The 16,702-nt window shown below is 34.5% G+C and overlaps 1 protein-coding gene and 1 long non-coding RNA gene across 2 annotated transcripts; one reads left to right on the top strand and one right to left on the bottom strand.

Moving 5' to 3' along the window:
- Window positions 1-2,220: 2,220 nt before the first annotated feature.
- LOC145157421 (uncharacterized) lies at window positions 2,221-2,942 on the bottom strand. Its single transcript, XM_079076460.1, has 2 exons — window positions 2,664-2,942; window positions 2,221-2,568 (listed from the first exon to the last, which is right to left on the bottom strand). The coding sequence occupies exons 1-2, from the start codon at window positions 2,940-2,942 to the stop codon at window positions 2,221-2,223; spliced, it is 627 nt and encodes a 208-aa protein (XP_078932586.1).
- Window positions 2,943-10,305: 7,363 nt separating this feature from the next.
- Window positions 10,306-11,725, top strand: LOC145156332 (uncharacterized). Its single transcript, XR_013736616.1, has 3 exons — window positions 10,306-10,855; window positions 11,059-11,146; window positions 11,295-11,725. It is a non-coding gene; the product is annotated as an uncharacterized LOC145156332 (long non-coding RNA).
- The last annotated feature ends 4,977 nt before the right edge of the window (window positions 11,726-16,702 follow it).

Below are 16,702 nucleotides of genomic sequence, written 5' to 3' on the forward strand. Positions count from 1 at the left end.
ATGGACTGTCATCATCTTTGCAACTGGGGAAAATGTCTCTTCATAGTCAAAACCATACTGTTGGGAATACCCTTTTGCTACAAGTCTAGCCTTGTACCGCTCAACAGACCCATCAGCTTTTTTTTATCTTGTACACCCAACGACAAACTATCGTATGTTTCCCATGAGGAAGGGAAACCAAATATCATGTATGAGTCTGATGAAGAACAGTGAGTTCCTCATCCATAGCATTCTGCCAAAGAGAATCTAAAACAACTTCTCTATACGATTCAGGTTCAGACAGATGATGGATCCTCGCTATAAATGAAGCAAATGGTCATGAATATGTAGAGTAAGCAAAACCTGGAAGCTTGGTGGACTTGACAGGACGAGTAGACATCATGAGGGATGGTGGTGGAGGTGGATCTTCAATTTCAATAGTCGAAGGAGCAGACTCGGGAACAGGGGGAGTCGAGGAACTCTCTGAAGAAGCGGGTGTGTCATGAGCTGAAGGATCAGGTGGCATAGATGGGTCTCGAGCCTCTATCTCTTCATCAAAAGGATCAATATGCAGAAGATCTAACTTCGTTACATTATGGGTTGTAGCAGGAATCGAGTAGAAAGGAATATGTTTCAAAAAAAGTGACATGTCAGGAAACATATAACTTCTGAATCACAGGATCATAGAAACATTATCCTTTCTGTCCAACACCATACCCCAAAAATACACAAATAGCAGATTTCGACCTCAACTTGTTCCTCTCAACATGAGGACGAAGAACAAAACAAGTACATCTAAAAACTTGTAAGGAAGAGTAGTCTGGTAGGTGACCATATAGCTTCTCAAAAGGAGACTTTCCTGAATTCAATGAAGTATGGATACGATTAATCACATAAACAACAGTTAGGACTGCTTCTCCCCAAAAGGCACTAGGGACATGTGCAGAAAGGAGCAATGAGCGGGCTTTCTCAACAATATGACGGTGTTTTCGTTCTGCCACACCGTTTTGCCGAGGAGTGTCAATACACGATGACTGGTGTATGGTACCATCAGAAGCAGGTACCTGATTAAAATCATTAGAGGTATATTCACCCCCTAAGTCACACCTGAAGCACTTAATCACAGCCGAATGTTAAGTTTTAACAAGAGCTCTAAAATTGTTGTAAATGCCAATGAAATCAGATCTGCGTTTCATAAGATAAACCCATGTATATTGAGTATAATAATCTATAAAAGATACATAATAGGTTGACCCACCCTTTGAAGATACTAGTGCAGGACCCCACACATCAGAATGAATAATATCAAAAGGAGAGTTAGAACAAGACATACTTTTATTGAAAGGTAAAGAAGAGAATTTTGCCAGTTTACAACCACTACAATCAGAAATATCACAAGTGCTCAAATGACCCAAAACACAACTAGATGCTAGAAAACTCAAACATGATACATACACATGTCCCGAACGAGAATGCCAAAGATAAAACTCAGACGACAAAGGACTCAAACAAAAAGAGGACAAATCAATGATGGAGGCAGCAACAACAGATACTTTGAGAACCTCCAAGACATACAGTTCCCCCACCCTACGGCCAATCCCAATCACCTTCTAGGTGTGTTGATCATGTATAATACAGACACAATCAGAAAAGAACACCCAGTTACCAGACTTACACAACTGACTGACTGAGGCAAGATTCAAAGTAAGTTTGGGAATGTAATAAACATCAGGGAGAGTTATATGAGAAATAGAGACAGGCCCAACACCCTCAACTAGCATAGATGTATCACTAGCAAACATAACAGAATTAGATGACACGTGACAAATAAGTAAATGATGACAAACGAGGAGTCATGTGATGGGTTGCACCAGAATCTAAAAAATACAAAGATGAGGGAATACCTGATGTACTGGATGAAGTATGACCATAATAAGACATAGATGCAGACATGGCAGTGGTATTAGAGGCCAAATATTGTCTGAAACTCTCAAAAACCTTGGGATCCAATGCATATGGTGGCATGCTTCCAAGTATGTGTCAACTGGTGGTGTAGCAGCAACAGCAAACTGTGGAGGACGAGGTGTCCATGGAGGAGTACCAGAGGAACGTGGTTGAAACTTTTGTTGACCAGACCTATTTTTTTTGTCCCGAATGAGGCTGACCGGATTTACCATTGTTGACTAACAATGGACATTGAGATTTCCAATGATTTTCCTGTTTGCAGAATGCACACTCATCCTAAGCAACTCTTGAAGTTTGTCGAGACTTATTAGAGGAAACAACAAGCACAACAGGAGTGAAAGTAAGAATGGAGGTTTCTTTAAACCCTTTATCTTCATGAGACTTGATACAAGTTTCCTCAGCAATCAACTCATGAACAACAGAATCCACTGAGGGAAGGGGAGAGCGATGAAGAATCGTTCCACGTAGGCCTTCAAAATCAGAACGCAAGGCCATCAAGAACTGGACCAAACATTTTTCTTCCCTCCTAGCAATGTAAGGCTCAAAATCTTTTAACTCTTTAGATTCAGTAAGAGCCAATTGATCCCATAAATCAGACATAGCATCATAGAAATCTTGAATGCTCTGGTCATTTTGTTGATGACACGAATATCATATTCTAACCGATACTGTTTAGCAAAGTTGGACTGAGTATACAGTCTCTCCAAGTGATTCCAAACTTCCTTTGTTGTGTCATATTTAGCCAACTGCATACCAATGGACTGAGTAATAGAATTATTAATCAAAGTAATGACCTTGGAGTTATCAGTCTCCCAAGCATCAACTAACAAATCGAAATTCTCAGCTTGAGGCACTGAGGGTTTGGCTTTAGTCCCAGTGACATAGCCCCACATATTCTTCCCACGAAGGAAGTTCTTCATAACATAACTCCAATACGTATAATTCTTTCCATTTAGACGAGTACTGATTGACAGAAGGGAATCATCATTTCCAGTCATGTTGGCAATGAATAAATAACCAAAATAATAGTATAGTAATATGAGAATGAGAGGAGTAACAAACCAGGGGAAGCAATCAATCGAACAACAACAACAAACGAATACTAACAAACAAACGAATATCACCAACGAAGAAACATCAAACAGATTGAACGAAACTGTTATCGAAATTGGTACAGTAACCCTAGAAATTTTTGATCGCGCCACAGATGACTGCTACAGTAACCCTAGACAAGTACTGATTGACAAAAAGAAATCATCATTTCCAGTCATGTTGGCAATGAATAAATAACCACAATAATAGTATAATAATATGAGAATGAGAGGAGTAACAAACCATCGGAAACAATCAATCGAACAACAAGAAATCGAACAGCAACAACAAACAAATACCAACAAACAAACGAATGTCACCAACAAAGAAACATCAAACATATTAGATGAAACTGCTATCGAAACTGTTACAGTAACCCTAGAAATTTTCGATCGCGCCACATATGACTGCTACAAATTCTTCTAACAAAGTATCAACCCTGCGTTCTGACATGTTGATATCATTGCCATATGATTGTAATAGAGAGAAGTTACAAGGTTCTCGATGAAAAGCATAAATACTACAAAGAATAAAACAGATATAAATACTACCTAGACAAAATCGTAGTGGCTAAAGACTAAATGGTTCATAAACATGTGGGCTAATAATATATATGCTAACAATAATAATGCCACCATGGATGCCAATCCCACTCAATGATTTGGCATTGTGGGGTACGTAAGAGGGAATGATTTTTTTTGTGTGGGTTCATCTTCCAAAAATCATAATAGTTAATGTGATGACCAAAAGTCATTAGCCTAACAGTTTGATTTTTAGATTCAACGTAGTATATAAATATATAGTCTGATGTCTTTTTTTTTATTTTTTTTTTCTAGTTCCAGTCAAAATGGGCCCAATGTGTGTAATAAATACATTTGGTTTTATGTTCTACACTTGGATTGCTACCAACTTAAAGCATATGCCTTAATATATTTGAGCCTTTTCTTTGTGGACCAAATGACGGTTGTTGTATAGCTTAAGTATTAGCCACTTACGACCCAAATAATTGTCCACGACCACATATATGTTGCCATAATTGATCAAATATTGTCATTATGATCAACTGTTTCTTTTGTGAATTATTAATGTTGGGTGAATTCCATTGAAGATTACAATAAATTATTGTGATTTGATATTTAACTTTCGTGTCGTATATAATGGAATAAAAACTTTAATGGTAAACATGTTTAATTTTAGAAAGGTCCAAGTGATTTATATTAGTTTTTAGGATCAAATATTATTTTCAATTGCATGTTGTAAATAAGGTACATAAAAGCCAAATTTATTATGAAAAATTAAATATTTTTCTATATTTTTTTCCTACTCATATAAAATAACATGTGAAATCCACCGATTTCTTCTCTTAATCCCCTCTTTTGATTTTACCATTTATTTTGATAATGAGTAGGAAGATTATAAACAAAACTTCATATATGATATTTACTTGATGGAGCAGCCTAATTAGGCTTTAGTTTTTATTTATTTATATGTTTAGTTAATAAGTTTAATATATTAAGATTTTTATTCACCTGAATCTTTGACTGAATCTTTGACTTATAGTTCATCGTTTTTTTGGTTGATTTACGTAATAAGATTATCAAAACAATATTTTCATAATCGTCATGCCGAGTAATAAATTAAAGTTTATTAGTATGGTCTTTTAATAGTTTTTTTTTTCGCAAAAAGCAAAATTGAAAACCAAGATAAACTAAAAAGTCGTATCTTAAAAAAAAAAAGGAAAAAACACAATTCTAATAAATGAATGATTTTTTTTGTCACATGTCACATTCTTATTTAATTTGTTAAATGTTATTTTGTGGTTATTTTGAATTAATTTCTTTTTCACATGTCATTTTATGGGTTTATCTATTTTAATATATTCTACATAATACTTTAGTATAATAATTACAATAAATATAGTAATAAATGAATATCAATTTCATTAATGGACTTACCTTTTTATTTCAAAATTCTCAAATTAAAGCTCATTAGTTAATTTGTTTATTTATTTAGATTTAAAATATAAAAAAAATCAATTTTAATAATTCATTATTTTTCTTATTTTCTTATAAATCAAAAGGTCTTAAATATTTAAACATTTATATTTAATTTTTTTAATTAACGCATGTAATACATGAGTCTTACACCTAGTAACCAAATAAAACATTACTGAAAACCCTAATATTTTTAAAAGAAAAATCAGAAAAAAAAAAGAAGAATATAGAATTGACATATTAAAGTTATCTAAAACTATCATGATGAGAATATTTTTTATAAGTTGATGACATCCTAGAAAGGCCTTCAACTCGCATTTGCTCTTGGTGAACTCTTCATCATCATCAATCACTAAACTCATAAGAAGGATATCATAACAAGTAGGAGACTCATGCTTAGTGTTCTCCCTTCCACCATTTTTCCCAAATCCTACATTTATAGTATTGGCACCTTGAATACCATTCAAAATTAAAACTTCTTGAATTCTGCTTTTATCTAATATAAAACTTGTATAGTCTCGATCCCCCTTCTACTAATCCAACATCTTTTACATCATGAGTTGAATTCCAATCAATGTATTCATTTTAGTTGAGCCTCGATATGATTTACAACAAAACTAGGCTTAGTGTACAATGCAACACACATAAGGAATTAATTGGTATCAAATAAAAAACATTAGTTGTAATAATAAAGTATTAATTCTAGAAACAAACTCAGTCGAAATCTAGAATTTGGTTAGCTGAAATGTAGAGGTAGAAACCCACGCTCTGAGTTTTTAGCACTGCCTAACCTACTACAACTCCTGATCACATTAAGCATTTACAATATAAGTGTACTAATATAACAATACCAACTTTGATATCTAATGAATTCGCCCCAATTTGAAAATAACTTCATGCTTTAAAAAGATATAAACCTTTTTTTTTGTAAAAACACATAAAAAATTCCCAAATAAATAAAGATATTCTAAAAACTCCAAAAAAAAGTTTTGGAACTGTTAGTGTAAGGACTTCGTTTTTCCTATTGAAAGTTTCATGTAAAGAAAAAGATTAGTAGCAAACGTGGTGGCTGAGACTCGAGTTGGACTCGATTCCCTTAAAAAGATTCGCCATCTGTTCCCAGGGTACAACAACCTTAATAGTGGTGTACTGCCAGATATTTCACTTGCCTGAAAAAGTCGTTGGAAGCAGGAGTACAGAGAAGGAGGAGAAAGAAGAGTATTTTCATTCGTGTGTCGAATGAGATGGTAAATGTCTCCTTTTATACTTGAATCGTGTAATGGAAACAAATCAATGATTGATTGAGCTGTACTGTCGGATATTTCACTTGCCTGAAAAAGTCGCCGGAAGCAGGAGTACAGAGAAGGAGGAGAAAGGAGAATATTTTCATTCGTGTGTCGAATGAGATGGTAAAGGTCTCCTTTTATACTTGAATCGTGTAATGGAAACAAATCAATGATTGATTGAGCGTTTAATGCCAATAAATGTCATTAATTACGTAATTAATGCATCCGTTACTGAATTCAAAAAAATAGGGACCAAAACTATCAAGTTTAGGATCGCGCAATCCAAGATTTGGACCCCCCCTGCGTGCGGGTAGGAATTGTAGTAAAACCATAGACACAAGGTTGTAAGCCTTTCATGCATTCAAGCTTATAAACTTTGGTCTTTCTACCAATGTGAGACTCATTCCCACATTCATCTCTTTTTGCTAAATTTATTCTCAAATACTCTTCTTTGAGTATCTATATCTCATTCACATATACTTAATTTTGGACATATAATATATCGTTTCGAAGTCCTCATGGAGGAGAACACAAACCCACTTATAGTTGTTATATATACAGCATATGTATATATTTATATATGTCCAAAAGTTAGTAAAAATATAAATATTTATACTAAATTTTCCAACGGGAACAACAAAAGATGTTCAACTAGCATCAAATACATCCATAAAACATACAATATTTAAGAACAAAAGTACAACAAAGTAACCCCCCAAATACTTGGCAAACATAAGGTCTCTAACACCGCTAGAGAAAGACACACACCAAAAGAATATGTCACGCTTCGTACATAGAGCTAGTCTATTTACAAGCATAGAGCTGCACAACAATACATTCGGTTCACAATCAAAAGGTTCAAGAAAACAAAAACATGAAAGGACTAAGTGATTTTATCTTACCTTTTTACGATTATATATATATATATATATATATATATATATATATATATATATATATATATATGTGGATTGCTTGTTGTGCACAAGGTGCATAAAATGCAAAGATTTACTATATTTCGTGTATTAGTTGTTGCATATGATTTCGTGTTTTGAAAACCATTTAGTTACTAGAAATTATATTATGTTCTTTAATTTCCAAAAAGTTTTATATGTGGAATTTATTTGATGGAGCGGCGGCAACGGCCTAATTTGTTTTAATATTTATTTATATATACATAAAAGCTTAAAAAGTTGGGGAGCAGTAACTTTTTTTCTCTTTCATGTTTGGCTACGTAAGTTTGAGTTTTTGTTATTTTGACACTGAGGTTTTGCTTTCGTTGTTTTCTTTTATGTTGGTTCCAACTTCCGGAAAACTTGCTTTATTCCACCACCGTCAGCTTCTGACACAACAGATACGTGTCTTCTTCCCCTTTTTTTCGTTGCTTACTCACCCTCAATTGTATCTCTTCCCACCGCCATTGTATTCAATCAGATAGAGCTTCCACCGCTTTTTTTTTTCTTCTGCATCCCTTCAACGCGATTCTTACCCTTCTCCTTCCAATTCTGTAAATCATCCGTCAATCGATACATCGCTCTATCAATAACTGCCTCTCACAACTCTTCCTTTGTCTTAGAAACTTCCGCTTCTGCTTCTCCTCTCACCTCTGCTGTTGTTATCTATGGACATCAAATCCTCGAATTGACGTCTCAGGTGAAGTCCCCCGTTTTTAGGGCAAAGTGATTCCATCGGCGCGCCCCTTTTTTTCTATTGAAATCAACACCACTTTATAAACCATTAATTGTATAGTTCAATACATATCGATTGAAGGCAAACGGGCAACAAGCTGTGCCGCTAGCCCTTTCTGGATAACAAAACCAATTCTTTTGAAAACTACATTTGTGGATCTAGGAGATATGACATTAGAATGCATGACCCGTTGGACTCTATTGAGGAGCTCCACCGCCTCTGGTGCGAGAAAACCAAATGTATCGAATGCAAAAGGAACAAACACATGTTGATTTGCTATACATGCATTCTCGTGCTTTACCACTTTGCACGCAGCGGCTTACAAAGCGGCATGCCCAGCTGTGAAACCCCCGCTCCCCAAACCAACGAGAGGAGAGACCCCAGTAAGATCCACGCACGCATGCTTCCCTCCTATCCATCCAAAGACCAAAATGTCACCACTTTGCGTCTTCTCCATCGGAAACGTTGTCCATATACCTAATTTATATCTAACCAACGCTCATCTCATTCTTCCTGATTGCAGCCAAAACAAGGGCGTCCGTTTACAGGTAAGTTATATCTTTGTCTTTCTCAAAATTAGGGCTTTACTTTTTATTTTTTATCTTTAATTTATTTGTATGGGGACTCTTTCTTTCTGATACATAATTGCTGGCAAGAAAATAGTTGCATCTGGAGATGTCATGGATGACTAGAAACGAGGCAAAAAAAATGATCAAGAACATGGACTCTGCTGCATGTTCGCGATCATTAAAAAAGAGAGTTCTATATGGTTGGATAGGCTTATACCCATGAACCGGGGAACAAAATTTCACGTTTGCAAGAGGAAAATGAAAACTCAGTAGAGGCCAGGTATCTCTTATTTTATACCAATTAATCTTCACCTGATCTCCGTGTAAAACAAAGTTGTTGGTGGTAAAATTAGATGTGAAATCGTTGGAAGTGTTCTTTAACAACAGGAAAAATTAAAAATAAAAGAATTCAAGTAAAAGAGCTTCTTTCTCCGTTCACTTATCTATAGGACTCCATCACAACCAAAACATTTGGTTTGATGATACTTCTAAATTTTCATGAGTAGCTATCTTGAAGAAAGTGCACAGACTCAGGAAGGGACTAATCATTTACATATTAGTTATTTTTTACATATTTTGTAAAAAGATGGTAATATTTCTATCTGTACACCTTTAAATTAAAATGATGATTTTTTAATTTAGCAGGGAAGACTCGTATTATTTTGTCGTTGTGTGAATCTCAGACAAAACCTGGTATCTTTATTGGAAAGTTAGATTCTGAAAACTTGAAAAATACTTATTGTATTTACTTGGATTTAGGTTCAAATACGTTATTTTGCCTATTTTTCGTGTCCATATTTGCTAACTATGGATTTATTTTTTACTAAACTTTTTTAATTTGTTGCATATACACCATTATGACTGCATATAACATGTTCTTTGTTGATTTAAAAAGTTTAGGGACCAAGTGTGGACACAGTGAATAGTTGGGTGGTGGTTTATTTTCTGTTTCTGATTCTATAGTCCTGAAGTCATAAGGGTTTAGAATATGATTTTTGTAATTGAGAAATACAGGGATAAGATACGTATGGTTAATGATGACGAATCCTAGTTATGGGTCATATTTTGCTGTTTTTCCCTGCCTTTTTGCTGCATATTGAATTTTTTTTTTAAATTTGACTCATAATTTGTTTTACAAGGTTTTTGTAAAGAAGAAGAAGTTCGCCTCCTAATTGGTACCTCATAGCTACTCTTATTCATGTGTTTTTTCTTTGTTCTAATGGATTAGACCATTCCATTCCTTTGAAGAGCGTAACCTGCAACTTATATAAAACTATAGTACATTTTAGTTAACACTAACTTTTTTACTATTCTAATTTTCATTTATTTGCTGCAGGAATCATCTTTTCAAACTGTTATGAAATATGCTATGTATACTTTGGAAATAAGGTAAACTATAAATTTATCGATTTATTTCTTCGGGTGTATAATCTTTTTACATGTGGTGCTCGCCAATTAGAATTATCCTTTAATTGATTAGGTATACAAGCAGAATAGTTGGTGATTTATTCACTCTTTTAAATAGGTTGTTTCGTTGAGTTGAACATGTGACCTCATATATATAGACAGGCATATACAAACATATAGTCGGACACATACATTATTTTTAATCTCTCTAGATCACCTGCCTAATTTTGTACAGTTGGGGGGGGGGGGGGGGCGAAAAATGTACAAATTCCTTTTCTTAGGAACACGTACAGGATTCGTCACTACAAAAAGAATAATGGTAACCCCACCATTCACTACTTCATTTATGAAATTCTCCCAATTATTTAGGCTAATTCACTATAATTTATTGTTCACATGGTAATGAGAGTCTTCAACTGATTGCCAAATACCATATAAGCGGCTGAATTTTTTTTTTTCAGTTTTTAACATCAATCTTTTTTTCATAAAAAATTTAACGCTTTGGCAGAGTTTTGTAGACGTGGTGCAAGGAAAGAAGGTCGAACATAATGATAATGTAAGTTCATCTATTTGCAGACTAACTTTTATATGTTTTTGCTGAAATGACAACTTTTATGTTATTTTTTTCATTGCTAATTGCCAATTCAACATCATTACTAATTTACTATCTTATTACCATTTCTTCTGAGGTTCATGAATTGGATGTTTCTGGTGACGTATTCGAAAGTAAAACATTTCGTTTTGAATTTTCTATGCTTGAAATGGCTTATGAGACATAGAATGGCGTGAAAGTGCGGTACGTGATCGACTTATTGAAGGAAAATAATGAAATTTTCAAATGCTTTGAAGGTAATGCATTCAGTACCTAACCCAGGTAAATTACCTTTTGACATATATATATTTAATTTCATTTTCATGTGTTTGTGGTTGTTTATATCTAATGTTATCTATGCTTTTTGCTGGAAATGGAAAAAATTTCTTAGGGTAGAAATTAAAAATAGTTAGTTGACATCTTTACAGCCGCATAACTCAAGTTATATATATCCAAATCAGTTCATTCTTGACTCAAACATGCAGTCGAATGCGAGAGGAAGGTGCAGCAACTTGATTCAAGTTATTTGGAGATCGCATGTGAAAGTTACAACTGTTTAAAGTTGGCTGCATGGTACGTTTTTGTGCTGTCAAAAACTAATATTATAAGTTTTGTTGACTTTTTGTATTTAATTGATGCAAAAATAATAGTTAAAAACAGTGAAAACTGTCATTTTTAATGTTTGCAATTCGTAACGGATGCCATACGTGCGTTTTTCAAGGAATCGTTCAAGGAAGGAATGGAATTGCTTGAGATTCCTGCTTCAAATATTCAAGGAAGGAATGGAATTGTTCATTCGGTTGCGAGATGGAATGGAATGGACCATTTTGTTCTTCGTATTTTGTTAATTTTCCATTATTTACTGACTAAATGTTTTTTTTTTCATTTTCATTGTCTCATTAAATGTAGAAATTATTTCCAGCTTTCTGTTTCCAAACATTATTCAAGGTAGCACCAACGGCATCCCTGCCTCTAATACATTTCTATGTTTTTTACCAAAAAATAACACATCGCCATTACGTGCATTTTTCATTTTTAGGTGTTAAATGCACTAACATAGCAATATACTTTGCCTTTGCACCTTTTTTCTGTTTTTTTAAATTTGTTTTGATTTTTTACCAATAACCGACAATGCATACCAATGTACTTATCAAAAACCAAAGTACATTGCTATTTCATGCATTTTTCCATAGTTTTGTGGTAAATGCCGTAAATAGCAATGTACTTCGAATTTACATTTTTTCCCTGTTTTTTACATTTTGTTTTGATTTTTTTTACCAAAAAAAACCGTATTCCCGTTACGTGCATTTTCCATTTTTAGGTATTAAATGCAGTAAAATAGCAACGTATTTTGAATTCACACTACACCCTGAAAAAAAAAGGGAACACAGCGCCAACGGCGCAACTAATTTCATCTAGTTCATATAAATGGCTAATAAGTTCAATATATTTTGGTTCAGTTGAATCTTTGACTTATGGGTCATTGTTTTTTGATTGATTGATATAATAATGTTATCAAAATAACATTTTCATAGTAGTCATTATGTCCAATAATAATTTCAAGTTTATTAGTATAATATTTTTTAGTTTTTTCTTTATACAAAATAACCAAGAAAAAGTAAAATAGTGAAAACCAAGAAAAATAACCAATGATGCACTAGTGGATTCACAAAAAAGAGTAAACTTATATTAAGCTATTGTATTGCCGTTGTGTTATTCAAGTTTAGCTTTTAGTTTTCCTAAATTTAGTTCGGTATTTGTTTTAGTTTCTTTTTCGGTCGTTAATATCTGTTCATTTTGATTTCTAATGTTAATTCATTTTTTTTACTTGAAGACAAGTATCGTTTAACCTTAAGGAAATTTGTTATATGTCAAAAATGTGTCCTTTTTTTTTTTTGTTTATTTTAATATTGTTTTGCATCAAGTTTTCTGCATTTGTATATGGTTTAGTATAATAAATTGATATATTATGTTTTTCATCAAGAATATCCGTACCGCTCATCTTTTGATTTTTATTTCAGGTAATTTGAAGTGGAACATGATCTCAGGTGCATTTGGATGCAGCTTGGAGCAAATATGAAGCTTAATTGGAGTTGAAAACACCCGACGAAGCTGGAAACCGGAAGAAATTAGTTGGAACTGAGGAAATCAAGTTTGAATCACACATAAATGACTTTACATGATCTTGTAACCCTCCTAAAGACATCCTAGACCAAAAATTTCATGTTGGGAAGACTACAAAGCATTTTCACGGTCGTGTTTTTGTTTACATGATCGTGTTTTTATCCCACAACATTTTTATGGCCTTTAAATCTATCCATGGTGCTCACGGTTTTTTAGACCATATTCCTCCTCGTTCTAAAGCCTCGGTATGGATTGATATTATTAATGATTTGTGTATTTTATCTCTCAAATGTATGGATTTATTGTCCCATTACAAGAAAGTTCTAGGTGATGGTGCTCAGTTTTCTTTTAAAAGTTCTAAGTGATGGTGCTAGTTTTCTTTTTGTAATGATCCTTGGATTAGAGACATCCCTTTACAATTACGTTTCCCCTATTTGTATGATCTAGAACTGAATAAGGAGGTGAATGTTGCTAATAAATTAAGTCATTCTTCTTGGAGTTGGTCGTTCTGCATGAATCTTTTGGGAGGAGTCAAGTTAGTGCAAGGAGAGGCTCTCACCTTTTGTTGCATTCGATTACTTTGACTGATGTTGCAGATAGGTGGGTCTGGTCTTTAGAGAAGTCTTGGGAGTTTTCAGCAGCTTCAGCTCGTTACTTGGTGGATTCGGTTATGTTGAGCTCTACTTTTATTCAAATGAGACAGGTCTTGACGGTTCCTATAAAGCTTAATGTTTTCGTGTGGAGACTTATGCTTGACAGACTTCCTACGAGGTTGAATACTTCTAGGAGGGGTATGGATATTCTGTCCTTGAATTGTGTTCTTTGTGTGTGTGTGTGTGTATATGTGTGTATGTTCTGATGGTTTGAATGATCTATTTTCAGTATGGTGGTCACTCGAGGAGGATCTGGTAGTGGCTCTGGTGTCGATGAGGGTTCGGGCTCTAGGGCCGAACTTTTGGATGATCAGACGCGGGAGTTCATTTCATTAGAGATTACCCGCTGCATTATAGAATGGACTCTTGTGATCTTTGGTACAATCAAGATGAGTATCATGGAGATTCTGGATGAACGCATGGGTGCTTTTCGTTCTGAGATGGTGGAGATGATGGGAGCTCGCACTTTGACTTTCCTTGAGTTCTGGGCATGTGGAGCCCCAAAGTTCTTTGGGAAAAAGGACCCGATTGTGAGCAGACGTTTGTTGGAAGGTGTCGGGAATGTCTTCCGATTTAGCCTTTGTCCTGAGGAGGCGAATGTCTGACTTGCATCATGTCTTATGAAGGACAGAGCTTGAGACTGGTGGGAGGAGGTTGTAATTTTTGGTTAAGGATGAGAATTAGATTTGGACTGGCATGGTGCATACCTTAAAAGACGTGGCACATCAAGTCATGTCTCCACCATGCAACATCTCTCTTTTGGCGCAACACGATCATGATGGTGGCCCAAACCCTAATTCTCAAGCGTTAAGCCCTATTTAACATTAACTTCTAGAGTTTCTCTCCTTCACCAGCCTCCACCTCCAGAGAAACGCTAGAGCGAAGTCTAACCTTCTCATCCCGTTTTGGACCTTTTTAAGTGATAAAGTTCTTGACTTTATGTGTTTTGTGCATTGATATAGGTTCTTGGTTGTGTTTGGTCATATTCATCCAATATTCTTAATGTTCTTGAATTTTAGAGAACTCTAGAACCTTGTATTTGTTGTGTTATGCTTTTTGTACTTTTAGTGATGGATAAAAAGGGCATGCATGTGTTCTCTTTGAGCCATGCACAAGGATTTGGTCTTTTGGGATGCATTTAGGATCTAAGATTTGATATTATAATTGATTGAGCTTTGGTTCTAGATAAAGTTGGAAACTTTATCTATTAAGATCATTGTGTGATTTAGATCTAAGGGTTTGAGCATTTGAGCTTAAAGGATTAAGATCTTAAAATGGAAGGTTGTTAGTGGGGCGATACGTCAGGTATTGGCTATGGCGTGTCTGGTCGTTGACCTTAACGGTTGACTTTTTTGACAAGTTTGACTTTTTGTCAAACTTTGATGATTTTGAACTATAGACTGAGGTTGGACCTATATTTGGTTATAGGTGGTTCGTGTTAGCTGATTTAAGGAGTTGTACTAGTGTGATTATGGTTGTGATTATCAAGTGAGTTTTCTCACTATACTATATGTAACAATAGATGTCATTAACTGATATGATGTCTTTGTGACTACTGTATGAAAGACTATAGTTGGACTATAGCAGTTGTATAAAAGACTATAGTTGGACTATATCATTTGTATGAAAGACTATATTTGTATTATAGTATATGCCTAAAAGACTATGACTGAACATAATAGTCAAGATATGGTTGGACCATAACAGACAAGACTATAGTTGGATTGTAGCAATCAGATTTGTTTTTGGAGACTTCTGCTAATTTGATTTTACTCGCGTTATTATTACTCTGATTTTGAACATGTGGTGATATGTTTTGAATGAATGAATGTTTTATTATACTGTCCAAACTATAACCCTAATGATTTCTTTACATCGTTTAGGTAATGTTTGGTACTTGGGACTGGATATGACGGAATATAACTAAACATTTTTCGTAAGCATTTGGCAGGGATAGGATTGGGATAACTTGGGTCGTTGACCAATTTTAATGGGACCATTTATTTAAAATTTAGTCTCGTTGGAACATAATAGAACTAGGGATGTGCACCAAACCGCACAAACCGCATAAACCGCCCGCACCGCACCACACCGCACCGCATAATGCGGTTTTGAACGTTTGCGGTGCGGTTTGCGGTTTGTTATTTCGTTAAACCGCACTATGCTTTGCGGTTTTCAATTACAAAGTCGTGGTTTAAACCGCACCGCATACATATATATATATATATATATATATATATATATATATATATATATATATAAAGAAAGTGCATTGTTTAATCACTAGGATTAATAAAATAGTAATAATTGTCTGATTACAAGTTCGTAACAGTTAGAATCTTGTTTTTGAGTTTTTTGCAAAACATTTCTAGTTTCTAGTTTTATATCTCAAAAGATCAAAATGTTTTTTAGATTTTTCAAAAGTTATAAAATGTAGCGACTCATCAAACCGCAAAACCGCAGTTAAACCGCACAAACCGCCCGCATCAAACCGCACCGCATAACGCAGTTTTGAACTTCTACGGTGCGGTTTGCGGTTTCAAAAAAACTCAAACCGCATATGCGGTGCGGTTTGCCGTTTTGGACTTAAACCGCACCGCGCACACCCCTAATTAGTACAAAAGAAAAATTTACAGAAAAAGCCCTTGCCCTTATCCTATCTAAACTCTCATCCCTCTTGCTTTTATTTTCCTTAATCCTCACTATAACTCTCGTGACAAAAAAAAAACCATTAATTCTTGTGACCCCTTCCCCAATGCTCATTTTTTTTTTTTTTTTTTTTTTTTTTTTTGAAACGGCAAACTATCCTACTCCTAATCTAACCATAAACACCACCTATGTCTCCTAGTGAGACTTGAACCCATGACCTCTTATTTGAGAGAGTCACTCTTTACCGCTAGACCAAAGGCCCTTTGGTCCCCAATGCTCATTCGTGACTAATTTTCATGTATATATAACAAAAAAAATTATGGATCTGCTTTACCACCTTCATCTATATGTCTCTCTATACACAACACACACCGACATCAAAAAATTGACTGCACTTTGCTGGAATCAAATGTGTATACCTTGCTACAAAGTTTCCCTTATCGTCCTTCTTTGTTCCTCGTTTCATTTAAACCTAATGTGCAGACCATTTGATCAATGAATCAAGCATATATATGTTATTAAATCAATGTCTAAAACATAATTTTGTAATTGAGTGGGTCTGGAAGTGAAAAAACATAATATTTGAAGGAGATTGCCAATCATCTTTACTATGATTTAAGAAATTGTCTCTAATCATCTGATAGGAACAAACATTGATGGCTTCTAAAAAATTAGCGGAATAGCAACGATTCTGCAAGAAAAA

Source organism: Lactuca virosa, chromosome 2 (genome assembly GCF_052849685.1).
Source record: "Lactuca virosa cultivar CGN04683 chromosome 2, Lactuca_virosa_CGN04683_v6, whole genome shotgun sequence".
In the NCBI taxonomy this organism is placed as follows: domain Eukaryota; kingdom Viridiplantae; phylum Streptophyta; class Magnoliopsida; order Asterales; family Asteraceae; genus Lactuca; species Lactuca virosa.